Source organism: Vespula vulgaris, chromosome 13 (assembly GCF_905475345.1).
Source record: "Vespula vulgaris chromosome 13, iyVesVulg1.1, whole genome shotgun sequence".
In the NCBI taxonomy this organism is placed as follows: Eukaryota; Metazoa; Arthropoda; class Insecta; order Hymenoptera; family Vespidae; genus Vespula; species Vespula vulgaris.
Genome location: NC_066598.1, coordinates 2,948,099 through 2,972,191, shown reverse-complemented (window position 1 = coordinate 2,972,191; position 24,093 = coordinate 2,948,099). Strand labels below are relative to the sequence as shown.

The window sequence follows — 24,093 nt, the reverse complement described above, 5'->3', positions numbered from 1 at the left end:
ATAGTAGTTACGATGCCGTTGGGAGAGGTTATAGGAGGCGTTTTAGAGGAAGAAGCTATAAATCAAAATAAATCATAATTACCAAGAACGGCCGCGAAAGATCGTCCGGATGTACGTCGTCCTCGTTTTGCGGCTCTACCACGGGAGCTGGAAGTCGATTGCTTGTTTGCGGCTGAGCCTTTACAACGGACTTCTCGACGCCCAGAAATTGTCCGCCTATCGAAGTCATCTCGTCACCGTTCTGAATGATGTCGTCGTAAAGAGAACCGTCGTTTTGTTCATCGTTTACGCCCCCTTCGTTTTTCTCCGCACTGTTATTATCGTCGTTGTGAATGATGGGCGTTCCTGTGGTCTGGTGATATTGCTGAAGGATCTGATCCTTACGTTCTTGAATGTAATGTCCCACCGAGCCGCTAAGTTGACAGTGATCGAGACAACCGTGCCGACAGATCTCCACCTTAACGTAGAAATTAAAATCTTTGTGTAAAAATCTATTCGAGAGGGAAAAAGAGGAAAAAGCGAAATGAACAAAAAAAAAAAAAAGATATTCTTAACCCTAATGACGTTTCACCTTGCACTTGATATGGACGCTAAGGGCATCGGGAAACTTGAACGCATGGAAGAAAGCATATGTTATAACAGTAGCCCGATCGTCCGATCCTCTGGCCTTGAGAAAACGGCTGATCATCTTAGGCCTTAGAACGCACCCGAACTCGTCGCTGAGCTGTATCGTATGTCCCCCGCCGTCCGAAGCAACGCACGATTTGACTCGCATGTCGAACTCACCTGCGCCCAGTTTAATAACGAGAGTTTTGTTAGAGCAGGTTCGTGTGTCAGGTGTGCAAGGAGTCTCGTGTACCTTGGGAGTTCTGTCGCTCGTTACCTCGGTAATCGTTTATCGCGACGACCAGCGTGAGAGTCGAGCCAAGAGGAACGATGCCGGACACTGGTGGAGCCCATGGTCCTTTCCCATGTTGTATTTCCATCCAACAGTCCACGTTGTCCCCTTTCGAATATAAAATCGTTTCAATCTCGACACTTTTAAAGACTACACGTTCGTGACCATACGAGATTTCTCTAAGACGTGAGAATCTCCTTTCGTATTATTTTCATTTTCTCTTTCGAATGAAAAAAAAAAAAAAAAAAAAAAAAAAAAAAAGATTTTCTAACAAACAATTTCGATTCGAGCATCGAAACACGATTGTTCCTATGCGAGATGTATCCACGTTACGAAAGCTGAAATTAAGTAGCGATCCTGCGGTTCCACACCTGTGGTCAACCGCGGATACACGAGTCCTCGTGTATACGAGTATAGTGCGATCCCGCGCATTAAACTCTTTCTACCACGAAGATCACAGTAACCTTGTTGAATCTGCCCACTGCATTTAGCCACGTGATATCATTATCAAAATTTCTCTTTCTTTTTCTCTTTATCTCTCTCTTTTTCTCTTACTCTCTCACTCTCTCTCTCTCTCTCTTTCTTTCTTTCTTTCTTTCTCTCTCTCTCTCTCCCTCTCTCCATCTATAATCTTTCCGTCTAAGAGACAGCATAAATTTCGTCGATTGATAAACTGTGTAAAAAATTTACCTCGGAAATCTAATTGTATCACATCGAGATCAGCTATCACCATCGGTGGTTTCGACGCTGTTTTCTCATAATCGTTAAACCATTCGCATCGCAATCGTTTAGCTTCGTCCCATACTTCAAGTAGATCTTTGTCGTATTGAACGACAACGGTGTTTTCATAAAACTGTCCGTGCATATCCGGCTTTGTACCACATCTGTAAAATTTATATTGGAATTATCGAATAATTTGTAGAATATTAGATTCCTTTAAATTGATTTCAATGATATTTTATCTTTATATTACCTGGCATATGCTATTCGAAATGAAAAGAACGTTTGTCCTGTCGACGGTGGAACGTAGACGCATCGAGGATCGGCATGTTGGCCCTTGGACGAAACGATTCCCTCGAAAGGTTGCGAAAACGAGAGATGAACGTCCATGTGATCCTTTCCGCACATCACTTCGAGGGACTGGATGGCCGGCATGCCCTCTGGCCTTTCAAGCGGCCAGATGTCGCCGTTGCTACCAACGTTCTTCAAGCCAACCACCTGAGAATCCAACGAATAAACCATGTTTATTTTCTTTTTATTTTATTTTTCTTTTTTTTTATACATACACACACACACACACATATATAGACCTTTTTAATTTACCTTTCCAATTATTATTAGTTACACGAGTAGAAACGTAAAAATGATTTTCTTGGAAGTCCCGAGTAAATTAGCCAGCTAAGTTACGATCATGTTGATCCATGTATTTAACACAGTAACATAAAATGTAGATAATTCCTTTCGGATATAAATTCTTTCTTACGCGTGTATTTGCCTACGGTTAAAAGGATTTTCGAGTTACGAGTACGAGTATACCTCGGACGTGGCTAAAATTCAAACAGTCTCTCTTCGAAATCGTCCTTTTTATTTCCTAAATCCAAAATCTTTTTTCGGATATTTATGACATAATCGTCTATGAGAGTGGAGAAAAAAAAGAGGATAAAGAAAATCCTATTATTTCTCTGCGAACGTGATCCAACCGACGTTTTCCTTTCTTCGAAAAAATTTCTTCCACGAGTTTGAAACGACTACGACCTTTTCGATCGAGGTTAGAGAAAATTATGGTTCTTACTAGAAACCCTTTGAAATCTGACGTGAATGCTATCACACTGACAATATACGATGGGTATGGTTGTCTTTGATCTTGGGTCAAAGGGTAACATAATCTTCTTCGTTCTTCTTGAACTATAATTCTCTACATTGTTGCTTGAAATGCCGTTGTTGTTATTTCGGAAAAACAAAAAAAAAGAAAAAACAAAAAGAAACATAATAAAAAAACAATCAAAAAAATTCTAAACAATAATTCTCTCGTGTCATTTCTCGATGACTCGACGCTGCACAGACTCGTCTTACTACTAAATTAAGAAATTAAACGATGGCAAACAAAAAAAGAGTTCGAGCAACGTATAATTATGTTTTCATCTCAATGTAGCCAATGTATATTAGCAAATATTTGTAATCCAACGAGATACGTTTGAACACGCCCGAGGAGATAACAGTTCTTTACAAAAAAAAAAAAAAGATAAAATATATATATATATAAAAAGAAAGAACAACAAAAAATTGTCGAGACATGTGTTTGCTCATCATTTGAATGATCATTTCACAGTCATAAAGAGGATGATGTTAACACACGAAGCAGAGGTATTCGTTTTAATTGATCATTAGAAAATCTCTCATATTATCCGTAAGTGGATATATTACAGATGACGAGAGACACGTTTGCCACAAGTCGCAAGTAGTGAAATAATTACACGACTTTTCCTGCTATTATCGATAATGAAATACCACTACAGAGTGATCGTATAATTACAGATAATTCACTGTTCTTTCGTGTTCACTTTAGCTCCAATGAAACAGGATCTAGTCGTGTATCTTCAAAGAGCCTTTAAACGTTACTTCCTGTCTGTTATCAAAAAAAGATGAGAGAGAAAAAGAGATAGATAGAGAAGGAGAGGTAGGAAGAGAGATAAAGAGAAAGCTAGAATCTGTGATTTACGTGAAACGCTCTTCATGCTCGATCAAGAAACTTATGATCATACGCAGCATCCAATCCATTTTGCTACCAAGCGAAGAAGATAATGACCGTATAGAGCGTAATAATCATCTCGATCGATGGATCACGACTACCCATGCAACAGTTGCATCATCTGATATCTCATATACCCAACTAATTTTCTAATTTTTCTTACGACGAAAGAAGAGAGTTCGCGAATAAATTATACGAGACAATTAATATTCGTTTAATTTCATTCGGTAAAACAAGATAAAAGAAATTTTCTCGAGATTCATCGATAGTTATCGATTATATTAAGAAATAAGATCTTGATCGTCTAAGAAATTAATCGATTAGATTCTCGATAATGAAATCAATCCTTCTATGATATTATTCTCGCGTTGAGCGGATTAATTTTCCACGATTTTTTCTTAGTCTTATTTGTCGGTTGACTAACCGGCAAAGTTGAAGAGACAAAGAAGAAGCAGAAGCAAAAGAAGAAGAAGAAGAAGAAGAAGAAGAAGAAGAAGAAGAAGAAGAAGAAGAAGAAGACTCGTCGTCCGGTCCCTTCGTGTCGAAGGCCAACGTGACTCGAAGCGCGCATGAGAGATCACGCGACTACGACGACGAGGACAAGGTAGGTCACGAGAGATTAGGCGTGTCCGTCTATCTTCTGAACGTTTCTAGAAATGACGTTCCGTTCTCTATATGTGCGTGTTGTATGTCTATCCTGGCGTATTACCACGAACGTGGTTAACTCAGGAGAAAGAGAGAGAGAGAGAGAGAGAAACAGACAGACGGACAGACAGACAGACAAACAGACAGACAGACAGAGAAAGAGAGAGAGAGAGAGAGAGAGAAAATCCGCGACACGTACGTAAACGAGGCTGGAACGATGGAAGGTGTTCCCCGTGTATTCCATGCTCGCGCAATGCTGTAACGGGAGAGGCGTCTTTACCGCTGCATTAACGGTCGCTGTTTTTCGCACAAGTGAAAACAAGTTTCTGAGCTCTTACAATCGCACTGTTAAATGACAACGTTTCATTAGAAATGATTACGCACCTGGCGGAACGTCCACCACGCGTTCGCCATCAGCTCGTGCTCGTCTATATCTCTCTTTCTCTCTCTATCTCTCTTATTCTTTCTCTCTCACTCTTTCTATCTCACAAGAGGCACCTTTTTGCTAACTCGTCGAGAGAGGATCGATTCAAGATCACGTTAGAGTACTTCTCTCGGAAGATTGGATTAACGATCGAAACTGAGCTGATTCGATAAATGTGTCCATGCGATTTGCTTTCGTTCATCGAGACGTATCAATCAATGCTTTTATTTATCGATAACGAAGAATGGATATTGTCAGATCGAATATCGTTTCGTTTCGTTTCATTTCGTTTAGTTTAATTTGGTTTAGTTTCGTTTAGTTTAGTTCGAAAGTTTTCAAGACGATATATGGAACGAGCAAATGATATTTATAATAAATTTTCCCAGGCGGAAGCGTTTCTCATAGGGGTAGGCTTTACGATTCCTCGGCAGTTCGTTACAACCGCGAATGTATCAGTATTCCGAGTTACTCGTACGAGCCAAGTATGCTGGTAGCTTCCCATACTGTATATATTCACCGGCTTTCGAATACTAATGCCCGTTACTGCCCATTCGATTGTGTTCCCTTCGACACGCGGAAATAGTTTCTCTTTACGCGTGTCTGCCAAACTCGATCAGCCCTTTCGTTCTCTTTCTCTGTCTCTCTCTCTCTCTCTCTTCTCTTTATTTCTCTTTATATGTTCTAATATATAATACCAAAACAAGTCAAAGAGAACGAGCATATCCGGCTTATTCACGATTCGACGATTATCTAAGCCCGACGTTCTCCTTTCCTAAAAGAATTTCGAAAAACCAAATGATTCATTGTCAAACAGATTTTCGATATCGTCTTGAAGTAATTTCAGATTCTCGATGATAACGGCTTTAGATATACGCTGCTATAGAAGACACAGAAAAGAAAGAAAGAGAGAGAGAGAGAGAGAGAGAGAGAGAGAGAGAGAGAGAGAGAGAGAGAGAGAGAGAGATACACATACACACATGTATATATAGATACACACACACACACACATATATATATTACATACATATACAGTAGATACAGTCCGGTCTATCGTTTTTATCGAGTTCACTCGGCATCGAGATTCCCCGTTCTAAGTTGAGATCTATTCGCGAGATATCCGAAGTCGAGTTAAGGCGATAGACAAGAGAGAAAGAGGAGGAGGAGGAATAAGAGGAATAGAAGAAGAACGAGGAGGAGGAGGAGGAGGAGGAGAAAAAGAAGAAAAAGAAGAAGAAAGAGGAAGAAAAGGAGGAAACGTGAAATCCATGACGTGGAGCCGCGTTTCCCAAGGCGAAAGCGCAATAAGAGATCTCACTGTCCAGACGCCGTCGTCGATAGCAGCTCGCAGTGCAGAGCTCTTGAATAATGTAAATGGATGGACGGGGACGATCTTAGGGTGACGATGCCGATGCTGCTGTTGGTGGGGGTCTTTCGATGTTCACCTAACGGTACCTAGAGTAGGCACCAATATCCGCTTGCAAGCTGTTGCGATTCCTGCGGCGTCATCGCATTGTCATCGAGTTATCACGAGTTTCTCCTTGATCGCCTTTTCGACTAGCTCTTTCTTTCTTTGTTTCTTTCTTTCTTTCTTTGTTTCTTTCTTTCTATCTATGTCTCTCTCTCTCTCTTTCTCTCTCTTTCTATCTGTCTGTTCGTTCGTCTGGTTATCTGTCTGTTTCTACTTCTCTGTCTCTTTCTTTCTTTCTCATCATCTCCAAAACACATTTCTTTTTTACACTTGTTCACAACCGGTACCAATACCATGATCATTAGATTCGACAAATACTCGGACCTCTTCACCGTTATTCTTTAATTAAAGGATCGCTAGACTTACAGTCCATTATCGGAATTGCTAGTTTTTAATGCTGCTTCCATCATCAGCGTCTAATTGATGGACAAAAGAAACCGCTAGAAGGGATAGATGAGGAATAAAGATTACCATAGATGTTCCCACATCTAAATCGATTCTAGTATAGCTCAAAAACAGACAGAGAGAGAGAGAGAGAGAGAGAGAGAGAGAGAGAGAGAGAGAGAGAGAGAGAGAGAGAGAGAGAGAGAGAGAGAGAGAAGTTTAGATAAGTTCGGTGATGATCAAAGTTCGAACGAACCGACCTCTTCTTCCGTGTTATCGGACGATGTATCGTACAGCAGAAATCGATACTTGATAGCCAATCGACGTTCTTAACTTTTCCCGTAAGGTAAGATAATCTTAAATAAGATGAGTGAAAGTGATGATCCGTGATAATCTTTTTTCTTATTAGATATCTAATCTAACGGAAATAATTAAAAATATATTACGATACTCTGCGACGATGAAGATGATGATAATGATAATGATAATGATAATGATAATAATAATAATACCGAAAAATAATTGATGGCGTTAAATGTAATTGTAACACGAGCAGTGAATCATCATTATTATTGTCGTTGAGAGAACCGCAACACCGTTAGATCGAGACTCGATATATAGTCTATATTTATGATCGAGCAAATTCACGATTCTCGACGAAGGATCTGAGGAACGATTTCACTCACCATATAGATCAGCATGCGTAGCAACTTCCACACCCCTGGCATCCTGGAGGTCCCAGCCTCTCACGATGAAACACGCTTCCCTGAAAAAAAAAAGAAAAAAAAAATAAAGAAATGGATCGACGTCAGTTTGATACCGTTTCGATCTCTTTTTATTATTCTTTTTTTTTTTGGTTTTGTTTTTTCTTTTTTCGATCGAGGTACCAGCGGGACAACGTATCGTAAAGGCGCACTCTCCTAGCCGGATCTATTTTAATTTATCCGAGAGCAGCATGGTCTAGCGAGCAAATTAACTGAACACCGTCCGGCAGGTCGCGGTTCGAATCCCAACGAGGTTTGGAGCGCAAAATTGACTTGCCGAGAGAAATCATGCTTATGTTGTGTGTGAGATAAGAATGCTTAGGCGCGCACACGCACACACGCACACATATGTTCTTCGTGATCAGGATATATGTATCTGACGTCTACATCGAGATAAACGATACTTTTATAATCGTAAACTCGACAACGAAGCAAATATTATTACGTTTTATACACGAGAAAATTCAAATAAGCTCTCTGATCTTTTCTCAGGCGATACTTTTATCTTTCTCTCTCTCTCTCTCTCTCTCTCTCTTTCTGTCTTTGTTTTTTTTTCTTTTTTAATTAACAACGACACATTGTTCAAACGCAAAATTTCACCATTGAATAATACATTACTGAAAGTTATGACGTATGTATGTATGTATATCGGAGTCTTATTCGTATTAATTTCAACTACCATAAATGTAGACTCATGAAGTTACTTAATTAGGACACGTATCGTTGTATGATAATTATATCAGAACGGAAGAGGAAAAGTTGCTTGGATCGTCTACTTAAAAAGAATGTAATAATAAAACTGGAATGAGCGGAGGGGTATGAGGGTGGAGGAGTATGAGGTAGGAGAGGATGAATGAATTAAGTATGAAAATGAAAATACATGAAACAATTTGCTTTACCATTCCCACGCGTCGGACTGGGTTATAAAGCTCGATTACAAATTGACGGAGCGTGTCGTGCGTTTATTGATATTACCACCTTTCCATTTCAACTTCAAGAAATTACCATACAATATATCCCATCCGGAAATACGAGTCTCTTATTCTAAAGACAATGGAATTACGAGTGTCGCGAGCCAACACGCTTCCTTGCCTTCTTCGTAGGAATTAGCTTCGATCGTTCTAACGGTACGAGATGCTCGTAAAAGATCGGCTAATTTTCATCGTTCGTTCTAACGTGTGATTGCGTCAAAGAAATATCAAACGTTCTACGAGCCATCACGGAGATATCACGATGAGAGTTAGGATGAAGGGCCATACGTTCGTTTCCGGCGCGATCATTCTGCCGCAACAACTCATTCCGATGATTATCGTCCGTGGATAGAACGTCTCAGAGATAGAGAAAGAGAGAGAGAGAGAGAGAGAGAGAGAGAGAGAGATGGTGATGATGGTGATGGCGTGTACTTTGGAAAGACGATGCTTTATCGCCAAGAATATTTTTCTAAGCCCATAGGCTTCTCTAACGTCGGTCTTGTAATATGAAGGATTGTATCTAAGGAAGAGATTTCTTCTTTTCTTTTTTTTCTTTTTCAAATATAATTCGACGATTGAAATAAATTTTTGTTAGGCAAGAATAGAACGACTACCTGCTGACGACAAATGATATGACGGAGAAGGAACGAATGAAAAATAATATGAAGTTTTAGAGATTAGAAGATAATCGTACGAGCGATCGCTTTGTGAAGGAGGAGTCAATGCGATTTCAAGCCTGTTCCAAGGCTCGTTAGGTCCGGCAGGTTTTTGTCGGATTAAACGCATCGTTGCTTCATCGATCCCATTGACTGAGTTAGAACCGACTTCCCGATGTGTGATCATCTTTGGGAATAGTTATCGATTTGTTGACTCCATTTTGTTTGATTAACATTTTCTGCGGGATCAGATTGTTGTTTAAAAGTACCTCAAGTAGTTTGGATGACAAGAATTTTTCATTCAATTATCATTCGATCGTAGATCGAAAGGATAATCGCACTGGAATTGTCAATGGCTCTCTCGTTTAATCTTCAATGAAAATTTCTAGTTGATCGAAGTTGCTCGATAGAAGATCGATATTAGCAGAGCAACGTTAGCCGAGCAAACAAACGAATAGTACTACTACGGTATCACGTTGGAGAGTAAAGTGTACGCGTGGTACTTTGTTTACTCGAGCGAAGTAGCAAGTAGCACGGACTAAACACTCCGTAAGTCTCTCGTCGTGGGAGATGAAGCAGAAAACGTAACGGAGTAGGGGTAGGATGTTGTTAACTCTCGAACGACTACGTGAAGTCATCGTTGAGGAAGAAAGAGAAAGAGATAAGAGAAAAGGAACAGAGAGGTTTGAACGGTACCGACGTTACGATAGCCTTCAACGGACCGTAAACGATCGAGACGAAGGAGAATACACTTGGTGACGTTAATTATACCGGAGCATATTTATACCTACATTACCTACTTGTCCTATCGAGAATCAAAATGAGTTCGATATATCGTTAACATTCTGGATCATAATTAATTAAGAATTTATTAGACGTTTAACGAAGAAGGATCGTAATATACAAGAGAGAACATACGATTATTACATACATATATATCATTTAATGACTCACTCGTCTTAAACGTTCCCGAGAGTTTTCATTCCGATCTTCTTTCAACCGTAACGATCGTCGTGACTCAAACTACGAAAGACCGCTGAAAGTACCGTGAAATCGAACCAAGACATCCGTGTCTAACGTCGATCCTTCAAAGACAATACCATGGATCTTCTTATGGATCTTCTTTTAACTATTACTCTGTAATCTTAACGTCAATCAATATCGTCAATAAATAAATTACCACGATAAAGACGACATACGAGTTTCTATTTGCTTTGAAACAAATGTACTCGGTGTGAGCTAATAAATATCCCGACGAAAGAGAGAGAGAGAGAGAGAGAGAGAGAGAGAGAGAGAGAGAGAGAGAAAGAGGGAGAGAGGGAGGAAGGGAAAGAGGGAGCAATGAATTCCAAAACTCATTGGACTCGGCGAAAGCGTGTCGAACTCGAAACGGGTGGTCCCGCGAGCGGAAGGATTAATCGTGGGCGACAAGTAGTAGAGTAGACAGAGTGCCTCGCATGTTTTCGATTCACCAGACACACATTGCTGAACGCTGATTAACCTTAAAGAATCTAGAGACTGTAACATAATAAATATGTGAACGGTGTAATCAACATGTGAGTCTTGAAATTATGTTATATACTATCGATCGGATAGAAGGAAGTCGAAAGAAAAGAGAGGTTTCCTACATTATTTTCTCCTCCTTCTCCTCTTCCTTTTTCTTCTTCTTCTTCTTTTCATTCTCCTCCTCTTCGTCCTCCTCTTCCTCATCACACGCGAGTAGAAACGTAGCCGCAGTGGCAGAACGCGCACAATACATTCCAGGAATGTTTCGAGCGAGCCGGTTGGATTGCACGCGTCTTCATAACGGTGGTTCTCGCTCAAGCAAACCGCACTCGGCCAGATCCTACCATCTCTCTCTCTCTCTCTCTCTCTCTTTCTTTCTCTTTCTCTCTTTCTCTCTTTCTCTCCGTGTCTCTTTCCGTCTCTCCATCTGTCTTTCTCTTTCTCTTTAAGTAAATGTGTGCGATAGATCCCACGCTAATAATTCCCCTTCAGCACCGTTCGAAGACGTTTTAATGTGACAACACCGTCTCTCCTCGGCTCCTCTTTTCTCCATCAACCTCAACGTCACTCACCGTCAATCGCGCGAGCACGCAAGCTCGCATACGGGCCGATTTGTCTCCGTGAGTACGTGAGTCGCAACGTATCAAAGCAACTTCTATTGCTTCTTATTTATATACGAGTATAATAAATTCAGCTACGTTCTTACTACGGGATTAAAAGGGGAGAGGAGGGTGGCGAGTGGGGAGGAAAGAAACGAGCAAAAAAGAGGAAAAGAAAAAAAAAGAATAAATAAGGAAAGAGAAAGGAGAGAAGAAAAGAGAGAGAGAGAGAGAGAGAGAGAGAATTCTTTTTTCCTTCTACATTTTTTCTTTTTCTTCTCTTTTTTTTTTACGATCATCGACGCGAATCTTTGACGTATAAATTTGGATTTTTATCGATTATTACCGGTTAACTTAACGTTATATATTTTAGAAACTCTGGTGAATCATACTGGTTAATGGTCGATTTATAACGGTTACTAAAGATGTATCGTCGATTGATCTCTAAGATTCTAATCGTTCCTACGATGCACGGATTCGGACACTTGGAGAATTATCGGTTATTATACGTATTCGTGATATCGAATGAAGAAGAACCTGTTTGAAATCTTTTACGATGCTGCACGAGGATAATACGCGCGTGTGTCTTTCGAGAAAACAAATTGGGAGGAAAAGGTTATACGTGTTGCGTGAGAACTTCACTTCCTTAAAGAATAATTTGCCGAACTCGAGATTAAGTCGTCGTACGATGACGTTTACGATGGTGGTCCAGCAAAATTCTTTGCGTGTCCTTTCAACTGCCAGAGATATTGTTACCAGATATAACTGGTAGAGAGAAAGAGATAGAGAGAGAGATAGAGAGAAAGAGAGAGAGAGAGAGAGAGAGAGAGAGATGAGGAGAGAAATTAACACGAAATGTTGCCGATGACGAGAACCAGGTCAAGATAGCGTTACAGAGTCCAGCTTCTTCCTGCCGTTTAATGCTCGACGACCGGTCAGATAAACTTTATAGATTTCTTGGAACGAACGAGCGAATAAACTTATCGCTAAATTTATCGCCGATGAATGAATGAAGATGACAAGGACGTTAACTCTAATTCTGATCTAAGATAAAACATAGGAGATACTTACAACTTATTTACACGATTACATCGAGTGACTTTAATCGTGTTATATTCATTTTCTCAAATAGATACACTCGATCGCAATTAATTCCACTCTGACTGATTCAATATTCTAATGTTCGCGTGTTTAATCGACGTAATAATTATGCACGACTAATTATTAATATAAAAGAATTAACGTCTGATATAATCCTTTGGAATTTAACGAGGATCATCTTTTTAAAGGAAGAATCGCCGACAAAACGAGCAAGAAATCAACAAGAATTTTATCACGTTTGAGTTAAGTGAGAATTATTCGAATAACGTATAAAGTCATCAAACTTACTTGTCTACTTTTCGCAACGTTCGTATACCTCTGTTCATACTCGAGACTCGATAATTTGTAAGTGTCTTCGAATACGACGATAATTTATACGGTGGCGAACACCCACTTTTATTTATACCGCTTGTGAAAATTCGATCTTTTTCTTGGAGAGATGAAAAGAGAAAAAAAGAAGAGAGAAAAGAAAAAGAAAGAAAAAAAATTCGCTTAAATAAATCTCATCGACTCGCAAATCGATTGTTTGAAATTCGTTCGTGTAATTGTCACCGTTCACGAGTGTTCTAATCAGTAGTACATTTTTTAGAAATTACTTAGACTTATTATTGGTTTCTCTCTCATTCAGGAATGTATCTATATAACTAGCGATTCTTTCGATTCTTTAGAAAACTTTCTGTACGATCAACTTTTATTAAACTTTTCCTCTCGATGGAATTTTTACATCTCTATTTGGAGCGAGTATGACGGTACGATCTGGTTGCAGTTTATACGAGAGTTTATCACTCCGTGAATCGTAAAGAATATCGAGAACGATACGAAGGATAAGCATGGTTCGAAAGACGAGTCTCGTTCGCACGACCCGTAAGAGTGCACGTAATTGACTTTACGATCCATTCACTGAGCCCGAGATCGCGTATGTTAACATTAACGGTTAAATGCGATCCAGTGGATCGCATCGACGATTACTATCGACGACTATCACGACGATGACGAGAAATCAAAGAAGAAAAAGAGCAATTATCGCGTGCCAAATGTCGATTATCAACGTGTACCCAATGACGCTGGATCGCCATAAGTATGTATAAAATTTCCATGGGTATTCGGTATGATTCTACCTATAATATATATATATATATATATATATATATATATATATATATATAAAAGTGACTGTATGAATGGAGACAGACGTAACATCGTGAATGGAAGTTTCACAGATGTAGTGGTTAACGAGGCACGCTCTACGAATGGTCAACGTAATTAACACCATAGCTACCCCGTTAAAAACTTTCGAGAATCTCGTCCTTGTTACTGCTGCCAACACATTTGTTGGGATTATCGATACGTGACCGAAGCTCGCGATTAAATCGATAAAATTTTTTTCTTCCTCTTTCTTTCTTTCTTTCCTTCTTTTTCTCATTTCATCTCCCTTTAAAAACGAAGGAAGTGCTTGAAGAAGAATAAGGAAAAAAAAACAAAAAAAAGAAAAGAAAAGAAAAGAAAAGAAAAGGAAGGAAAAGAAACAAAAAGAAAAAGAATAAATTTCTACAAGAGTTTTATTGGACGGCGCTCTAAAGCTTTTCGCTCATCATTTTAAAGTAGAAACGGATGAAATGATTAGAAAAAAGTCGACTGAAATTAACGCGTAACGCTGCGTGCTCTCGGCCAACCTCGGTTGGTCCTTAATTGCTCTTTTTTCAAATCCTTATTACTCGTTCGTTAGGAATTAATGGCCGTCGGGAGTTAGAAAACTATGGTATAACGCGTGCGCTCGAAACTCTTCGTAAAAAGTAATGCTAGTTGAAGGGAACAGGAAATAAGATGTAGGAAATCGTGGAATAAGAGGCGCATGCAAAGAGGCAATGCATTAATGCGTAATTGTGATTAAAAGAAACGACCAAGGGTAGGTAGAATTTAACTTCCGACGAATAAAAGGCAGTTCTTCTCTTTAACGTTTCTTCTTATCCTTTTCAACGAACGGATTATATATATGCAAATGTTAACTTGTGCAATCCGTTTAAATAAACCTACGTTAACATTACGGTACCGTTTTGAGTTCTATTGCGAGTTGAAATGTTCAAAAAAAAAAAAAAAAAGAAAGAAAGAAAAGAAAAAAGAAAGAAAAAAATAATAAGAGAAGAAGAAGAAAAAAAAAAGAGTAAAGGAAAACAAATAAAACGCAGCAAGGATTTCTTTAAGAACCCATCATCCCTTCCTCTCTCACCGCCACCATTAGAACCAACGTAGAAACATAAAAGATATGATTTATCGCTATTTTCATTTTTATTAGAAACGTTTCGTCCAGTCATTCCCTAACTGTCTTCTTTATCTCAATTTCAAATAGCAAAGTGCATCGGCTTCACACAGAAAATTTCTTCGCGATCGGTCTTCTCTATCCAACATCGGTTTAATGAGATCAACTGGGATTAGCCACGCATGGAGGTGCACACGCGTGTTGTGTCCCAGTTCGGGACGCGGAATCGCGTTACTTTGTCGGTTATGCGCACCTCGAATACTCGGATAGCGTGTCAAATGAACGTAATACCTGCGCGGATAATGGATAATGGCATGGATCTGTGACGATACCGGTTATCGTGCGTGCACGCGTTCTCGAATCCTCGGCAATAATCGACGTACACGAACACGCGACACAGGCTCGTGTCTATACTAACTCCGCTCCGATTACGACACGCCTCGTATATCTCTTGGCTTTCGATACGTTGATTAAAGTATTATGGACCATTTCAACGGCACTAGTAGCCACTGAAAGGCCTACCGTAATCGAACAACTTACTGAATATTCGATCTTACTTAACGTCGTTCGATAATTAAACGCGATATATTCTGACAAAATTTTTCAGAGATTTTATTACGACAAATTTTTCAAAAGATTTCTCAACAATAATTTTCTTTCGATAGATTCTAACAAAATTCTTCGAAAAACATCTTCGACTGTTTTTATTCTAGATTTAATCGATATTATTGTTACTATTTTTTTTTTCTTTTCTTTTTTTGTAAGATCCGTTAAATATATCATTGTGTAAGGTTATAACGTGTAAAATATTATTCTACATTATATGATAAATTCATAGCGTAAAGAACTCCGTAGTAAAACAACCGTGCGTTTTATTAACGAAAGGGAAACAAAAATAATTAATAATAAAGAAAAGGAAGGAAAGAAAAAAAGGAGGAGAAAAAAGAAAGAAAAAAGAAATGATAATAAAAAGGAAAATAAAATAATCGTAAATCTATGGGTAGATATAAAACAAGGTATTTCTCGATTCCGACAAGAACGTCGCCGCCGGCGAGATTCGTGCCCAGCAATTCCGAAAGCCGAAACGTAGTTACGTAAGCCCAAGAGGAGAATTAGAATTCGCAAGAGCATGGTAGATAGGTAGGTAGGTAGGTAGGTAGGTAGGTAGGTAGGTGTGTAGGTAGGTAGGTAGGTAGGTAGATAGGTGGGTAGATAGGTATCCCGTGTATGTGTACCGTAGGAAAACGTGGTAAGAGAATAAAGTCGATCGTTATTCCCACGGAAGACAAGGTAGACGCTAAAACGAAGAGAAATATATGGTGGGAGACGGTGTCTCGTGTGTGTTCGACAAATAGCCGAAGCCGCGAAGTGCCAATGTTAATTCTCTGAGAAATTAGAGGAGCAGATATACGAATGCAAAGTTATGTCGGGCGTGATCTCACATTCGAGACAACACAGGCACACATTGCTGAGGTTGAATGCCCTTCGACCACGACGAAGACGAAAACGAAGACGAAGACGAAGACGAAGACGAAGACGAAGACGAAGACGAAGACGAAGACGAAGACGAAGACGAAGACGAAGACGAAGACGAAGACGAAGACGAAGACGAAGACGAAGACGAAGACGAAGACGAAGACGAAGACGAAGACGAAAACGAAGACGATCATGAACAAGACGAAGACTGAAGCACGGATTAGTGCGCGGCTACTAACGTAATCGTATGCCTGGTGAATATTTCATGAAGCGCGGAAAAAGGAGATGACACCTGTTCGAAAACCGTTAGCGTACTCCTTCTGCCCCGCCGTAGTCCTCTGATATCCGTCGGGAGAGGACAAACGGACGTTCCCCGACTTATTTCAATGTAAATTTTCAAAAAAGAAATTCCATCGGGTCCCCTTCGACTCCTTTGATGATTATTTCTTTCAACGCGAGAGATTTAGTTATAGGTATCTTCCTTATTCCCCTCCCATTCTTCCTTCCCTCCCCTCGTCACACACACCCACAGTGTCGTTCGAATCTTTATTTCTAGTTTCGAATCAATTTCATTCGTGATATATGTATATATATATATATTTTTTTAATACAATTAACAACGATAAACTCTACCTATATGGGAGAAGAATGTTAATAATTTACATGAGGATTATGAGTGCAATAAATCTAAGATTCTATTTATATTTTGTTGATTACTTTTTAATTTATTGTGTAAATTTTCATTTATATATATATATATATATATATATATATATATATATATCATAATATGATTTCTAATTTCGTGTATAAATTAACATATTTTCTAAGGTAGAAATGTTATTATCGATTTATTACCTCTTAGATATCACGAATTAAACGAAATATCAAGCGGCAATTAAAAAGTTTTCAAATTAATATAGACAGTTATTGCGCTATCTCTAATACCTAACACGATATCTAATTGCGATCATAACTAATTATCCTTCATATAGAATCTACAGATAACCCTCTCAAGATCGTAAGTTAACACGACGATAATCGTTAATCTAAAGAATTTTGTCCTATTAAATTCTGAGGATTATATTTCATCGAGTTCCACCGAGTTGAATCGGTTTTCATAAGAGTAACTAACACGTGCACCTTAAGGTAGTCTTAGAAACGAACGAGCGACTGTCGCAGCACGACACGGGAGCAAAGAGCAAGAGCGTTTCTCGAACCGCTAACCGGAATGAGCGCGCTAACTTCTCGTCTCTGTGGGATCCGCGAAGCGGTTGGGTGCTCGACTTGGTTCCGAAGCGTCGAGGGAGAAACCGAGAGAAGGACCGAGAAGAGAAAAAGACAGACAGAGACAGACAGACAGACAGACAGAGAGAGAGAGAGAGAGAGAGAGAGAGAGAGAGAGAGAGAGAGAGAGAGAGAGAGAGAGAGCAAGAGAACGAGAAAGATAGAGCAAGAAGAAGGTAGAGGAGAGAAGAGGTTGGAAGGCCCGCGGGAATGGGGCCTCTATTCGTATGAGAGGGAATGAGAGGTCGATGAGAGAAGAAGAGGAGAACGGTAGATCGAAGACGAGAGAAAGAAAGAGAGAGAGGGAAAGAGAGAGAGAGAGAGAGAGAGAGAGAGAGAGAGAAAGAGTTGGTCCCAAAGCACGTGGAGATCCCAGGCACATTGCGCCGAGATCGGCGGCACGAAAATTTTGGTGAGGCCTCCTTGCCTCCCGACCGACCACATTCCCTCCCCACTTCGATTTACTCGTAAGAGAACCTTATCCGCCTGGATGTCTCGCCGCGGTTCGCTCAATCCGCACGCGTTAACATCGGCAAGCGGATCATCGGAGTTCGCTAAGTCGTTGCTCGACTTTAAGGATCGTCGTCCTCTTAGGATAACAGCTGACCGTATCATTATATATTAATTCTTTAAACTCGATCTCTTCTTTTTCTTCTTGTCTCCTTCTCTGTTATTCTACTTCTTGATTTTTTTTCTCTTTTTTTTTTTTTCTTTCTGTCTTCTTTTTTTCTTCGAACTTTTAAACGACCGACGTGTTTGTTTGTTTGTTTGTTTGTTTCTTTTTTTTTCATCAATAATGCTTTCCAAAAAGACGATATATTTTTTTTTTTTTTTTTTTTTTTTTTTGTTAAAATTCAATACCGATGATCATTTTCTAACGAGTTCTTTTGAAAGATATTAAATTTTTCACGACGCAAGGATTCTTCTCTCGCGAAAATTTTCCAAGCGGAAAATCAACCGTGGAAAATTAGGACACGTACATACACATTCCACGGACTATATGGACACTTTGATTCGTTAACGATATCGGTTATGTTGGGCAAACATCCGCTGAATATATGTACATTCCCGCAAATCCATTTCAACAGTCACGTTCAATTGAACATATACGTGATCTCCAAAACCAAAACGATTTTTATCGGATGGATTATTACAAAATTCATGCGGTATAAGGATTAATTAGTTCGAACGATTTTATCGATTAATTATTCCCATTAATATAATCCTCCCAAATGCTTAATCAGAATAATATGATTTTATCTGATTAATTATTCATTAGTAAAATTATCCTGAATCATTGATGGGAACGTATACAATATTAAGCGATTAAATTATGTATACGCGAATTATTTTCAATTCTTATCAAAATAATTTATAATAAATAAAAGGACAAAGAAAAAAAGTTTGTTGATTTACCTCGCGATCTTGGAGTGTGTGGACCACGTGTTAGCTGGAGCTGAACGGCTCCTCCTGCTGCATCCCGGCAGACACCTTTATCTCCTTATCGCTTTGCGCTTTCGTCCTTTCTCTCTCTTTCTTTCTCTCTCTCTCTCTCTCTCTTTCTTTTTCTTTTTTTTTTCTTTTCCAGATCGAGTGTACAACTCTCGATCTCTTCGCGAGAGTCACCGCGCGTAACTGCAGACGTATTCGCAAGTTGGATCAGTTGGATCTAGCACTGCATCGACACTCGTCTAGACTCGGAACCAGACCAAGTTCCACGTAATAGTTGTCGTTGTCGTCGTCGTCGTCGTCGTCGTCGTCCTCTTCGAGGACGAATCTCTTCTCGAGGAGATTTCCGTCACTTAACACAATTCACCGGTGCCGTGACCTCCTTGTCGGCGTTTACCTTGGCGCGGTCGCGAACATCGCGCAAACTCACAGAGAGATTACTATAGAGTTCGCGTCTCTCTTGCGCATGCGTTCTTAAACGCGGACGATTCAAACCGATCTCTGTAAGAATACTAATAACAATAATAATAATAATTATATTAATAATTATGTAAATAATAATAATAACAGTAATAATAATAATAGTAATGGTAATAGTAACAATAATAATAAAACTAATAATAAAAATAATAATCAGAAGAAGAAGAGGAATAAACACTTTTGGAGATTTTACGAATAAAAATCCGTTTACGCGGGAATTGATAACTCTTAGTATTCTCTCTCTCTCTCTCTCTCTACCTTTTTTTATTTTTTATTATTATTAATTCGGAAATAGTTGTAACCGCAAAACGGTAGAAAACTCTTTCTCTTTTTCTCTCTCTCTCTCTATCTCTCTTTCTCTCTCTCTATCTCTCTGTCTCTGTCGCTCTTGTTCACCGCCGTAGAATGCGCAGGCACGCCGATTCACGGTTCCGTTCGCGACGAAGATGTTCTGTCGACTGATAACCTGCCGTCTACTTACCTCCGGCGAGCGCCCCTAACGCGCAGAACTCCCTGGCACGACAGGTGCTCCGTAGGAGGAGTGGGAATAAGAGGATGGCTTCTCTGGGCAGGAGGGGACAGGGATAGGCCTCGGCAGCCTCGGATTCTCCGTGCCGTAGAAGCAGCCAGTGGCGGCCGCCGGTACGGCTGGCGGTGGCGGCAACCAGTGGCGTCAGCGTATACGCATCGTCCTACAGAAAGAAAGAAAGAAAGACAGACAGACAGACAGACAGACAGACAGAGAGAGAGAGACGGAGAGAAAGAGAGAGACGAAGAGAGAAAGGGAAAGAGAGAGAGAGAGAGAGAGAGAGAGAGAAAGAAGGAGAAAGAAGAGGACGGTGACGGTGGCGGTCGACGGCAGGGCGAACAGCCCGCTAGCAACGGCAGCAACGAAGAGAGAGAGGCCAACGACACTGGACTCGCCGTACCTCGAACGGGCTTCGACACATTTACCGAAAACTTGGCCGACGCCGCCGTCACCGTTGCTGTTGCTGTTGCTGTTGCTGTTGCTGTTGCTGTTGCTACTGCAACCGCCACCACCGCCACCGTCACCGTCACCACCGCCACCACCACCGCCACCGCCACCGCCACCGCCACCGCCGCCACTGGCCGGCCGAGCTTCTTCGACAGGATTCTCCGAATCCCTTGGAAATCGAACGCCCCGAGTAATCGGCCCAGACTTTTCGTCGTGATTCAAAGTCCGCTCGCGGTCTCCTCCTGGAATGCGTCTACCGGCTACCTCCTTCTCCCCTTGGCCCACCTTACCCGTTGCATCGTGCCGGACGTCCCGTTGCAATTCGCCGTCTCCTACCAAGTCCTGGCCCTTTAATTAAGCTTTTTCGCTTTGACCGAAAGGACCTACGCCACCGACTTTGACTCATTTTTCATTTTTTTCTCTCTCTCTTTTTTTTCGTTTCTTTTTTCTTTTCTTTTTTCTCTTTCTTTTTTCTTTTTTCGATCATCAGTATCCCCTTTTTTCTTCTTTGCCTTTCTTTCTTTCTCTTTCAGTTTCTTCTTCTTCTTCTTCATCTTCATCTTCGTTCTATTTTTCCGTTCGTTCCAGATTTCTTTCTTTCTTTCCTTTCTTTTCTTTTCTTCTTTCATCTCTTCTCCTTTCTTTTTTCGTGGGAATACTCAGATCTTACTCGGGCAAAATTTCTTCTAAAATATTGACAAGTCGGATATTAAACATCGCACGCGAATTTTCTTTTAATTCGAACTAAGTCTACTTAATAAAAAATAATTGTCGATTTGTCTGGCAATCGTTTTCCTTTCAATCTTTTTTCTCTCCATTATTTTCTCTTCATCGTTCGTTTCCTTTCATTTTCTCTTTCGCTCGTCTGGGATGTTTCAGACGGGACGAATATCTTTCGAAGGATCTATGATGCTTCTTTTCTGAATGGTACGTAACCATCGAGACGAGCCTGAGGTTTGCTCGTTCTCTCCCACCCTATGAAAAACTTTGTCCCGCGAGCCGGCGAGCGTTCGATCTTGTCTCTCTCCCTGCAAGAAGGACATTCGAAAAATTAGTATATCAGGATCATCATCGAGAACATCGCCGTTGGTTGGTCATTCTCGATCGTTGGCCTCTGTCAGGCCCCTTTCGTAGCCGGGCGCATTTTCCACCTCCCTCCCTTCTACTATACTTACTTCTCTCTCTCTCTCTCTTTCTTTCTCTTTCTCTCTCTTTCTTGATCCCTCTCTCCTTTTCTCTTGTCTCTACCGCTATCGCACCATTTCATTCTCCACCTCCACTTCCACCTTCGCTCTTCTTCTTCTTCTTCTTCTTCTTTCTCTTCTTCTTTCTCTTCTTCTTCTTCTTCTCTTCTTTCTCCCACATCCTTTCCTTACCCACATGACTGCACTTTTTTCCCAATCAGCTTTTCTGTTTCCACGTCGTATACTTCCCCGAATGGAATACACTCTCATCGCTTACTTGACAAGACAAATATCTCTGGATAATCTCTTATAATCTTCGGAACAAATTGTTTCAATTTGTGAAAATATTTTTTCTCTCTTTTTTTCTCATTCCTTTTTTTTTTATTCTTCTTTTCCCCATCTACACATACACAGACACACACATATGTATATATCCTCCGCAACAAGTCAAGTTCGTCGTTCTTAACCTTTGTGCAGGTCGATGGGGGAAGATACGACTTTTTTTTCTCTCTTTTTTTTTTTTTTTATTTACTTTCGAGGTACCATTTCGAAGTTTGCTCTTGAGAAAAGCAAATGCCCTGTCGAGCACGACTCGGAGGATGAAACGCCTGAAGATCTCCCGAGCCGTGAGGCTCGCGTCGCGTCGTGCACGACGAAAAAAGAGACATTTTCCGTTTTCAAGATCGCGCTAAAAACCCGATGTAGTCTCCTGCGCGCGTTCTGAGAAGGATCGGAGTCGGCAGGAGAGACGGGACGACGAGAAGGGGAAGAGTGCGATGAGCGATCCGAACCGATCCACCAAGCGAAGCTGGCTAGTTGAGAAGCGAAGAGAAGAGAAGAGAAGAGAAGAAAAGAGAAGAGAAGAGATGAGAAGAGAAGAGAAGAGAAGAGAAGAGAAGAGAAGAGAAGAGAAGAGAGGAGAAGAGAGGAGAAGAGAGGAGAAGATACGAGACGAGACGAGGACGAGGTGAGGCGTCGTCGTGCGTTTAACTGCCCTAAAAGGCAGTTCTCTCTTTACTCGATAGTCACTGTTGTTCTCCAATAGTATAGCTTAGTAGCATGTCTATCGAGAATCCTCCCGAACGTCTCTTGTCTACCCTATCGATCGATAAATCTTCTTAATCCTAAAGTCTCCCGATTGTTTCGACATTACCTACAATATGGAAGTAATCTTGGATATATTAAACATAATTTATACATACAAATACACGCACACGTACGTACGTGTACATATGTGTGTATATATATATATATGTACATATGTAAATGAATGAAAATAAATTAAAAGAGAAATTCATGTTGCCATGATTTCAGACGCTACCTTTTCGAAGATTAAAACATTAAAAATACCGTAGGCTCGAAGATTAAAAGAAATATTGTCCGGTGCAATATAGAAATTTGGCCGTGAATTATAGCTCTCGTGATATCTTTAATAAATGAGAGAGAGAGAAAGAGGGGGGAGAAGAGAGGGAGGGAGGGAGGGAGGGAGGGGGAGAGAGAGAGAGAGAGAGAGAGAGAGAGAGGGAGAGAGAAAGAGAATCCTTATTGCCGGTGAGAGAAAATTGATGCCGCGGATAATGTCGAAATTTACATTTGCAACTTAAGAATGAAAAATTTCCCGAGACTGTCTCGAACGAATTGGCCGGTCTGCGAACGGAAAGTTGCACGCGATATACGGGTTAGTCGTAACAGTATAGATACGGCAGAGCTCTTGTTGGATCGCGAGAGACGATTACTTACGTACGTTTCTGTACGTACATACGTCTACGTTGGTAACCATATTTCATCTTTGTATAGTCGTACCTTTTTAGAAAAGATTTCAATCCAAACGAAAGTAGTAGTAGTAGTAGTAGTAGTAGTAATAGTAGTAGTATGTAAGTAACCACTTAAGAAATATTTACTTTACCCAATAATTACAACGTCCTGCATTATATCTTTCTGCGTGTTTAAGTATCATCGAAGAAATTTAAGGAAAATACGAGAGACCCGGGTGAGAACACACCGAATCAGTTTTAATTCCCGACTAATGGAAGCGTCATTAAGTTTAACGGACGGCGAAGAACGCCCGTCGCCGAGCGTACCATTATTTTTACCGTTCTGCCTTGTAAATTACACTTCGAAACGTACAAGCCGCAATTCCTTGCCTTTGCCCCCTTCTTACCAACAGAAGAGGTGCTTCCAATTTTTTCACATCGTCGACGTCTTCACTGACGTTCTCCATTTTCGCCTGTTTCGCGATAACGACGTGAAATTCCACTGGCAGGAAGAAATAAAAATGTCGTCGATTTCTCAAAAGAAGGCGGCGAAATGCGAGCGTCGTTGATCCTTCACCCTGAAAGAAAAAAGGAGTAATAAGTTGACTGAATGCATGAACAAGAAGAAGAAGAAGAAGGAGAAGAAGAAGAAGAAGAAGAAGGAGAAAAAGAAGAAGAGGAAGAAGAGGAAGAAGAAGAAGAAGAAGAAGATCAGCGTGTTCAACGTCGCGATCTCGGTTCGTTCACTTTCGTGCTCGCTGAGACGTTCCCGTCTGATTCTCACGAGGTTGTCGAGTTCGCGATCGATTCGATCGCCATGCCAGACCCTAGACCACGTCCGTGCGTGTCATACAAGCACGTGAGGTGCATTTTCGAAGAGACGAGTCGAAAGAATAGGGTCGTCAAGTGGCGCTCTGGCCATTCTTTTCTATCTATCTATCTATCTAAACTCTTTTTTTTATTTCTAGTACTTTATCTCTATTCTACGATCAGACGTTTCAATGCATTTCAATGATCTTAATAGACTCCTTAATTTTACGATTGCAAGGTGTCCTTTATACGGAT

At 40.4% G+C, this 24,093-nt stretch overlaps 1 protein-coding gene across 14 annotated transcripts in view; it reads right to left on the bottom strand.

Moving 5' to 3' along the window:
• Positions 1–24,093, bottom strand: part of LOC127068318 (uncharacterized) — a 71,142-nt gene that overhangs the window by 3,265 nt on the left and 43,784 nt on the right. For 6 of the 14 annotated variants that reach the window (XM_051004329.1, XM_051004332.1, XM_051004331.1 and 3 more), the window contains 8 exons: positions 19,596–23,606; positions 18,602–19,146; positions 7,255–7,334; positions 1,872–2,116; positions 1,589–1,782; positions 860–1,006; positions 572–786; positions 83–457 (listed from right to left, as the gene is read on the bottom strand). In XM_051004329.1, coding sequence (XP_050860286.1) covers positions 83–457; positions 572–786; positions 860–1,006; positions 1,589–1,782; positions 1,872–2,116; positions 7,255–7,296 — 1,218 coding nt within the window. In that variant the 5' untranslated portion in view covers positions 7,297–7,334; positions 18,602–19,146; positions 19,596–23,606. The other 8 variants (XM_051004334.1, XM_051004335.1, XM_051004337.1 and 5 more) reach the window with 8 other exon arrangements.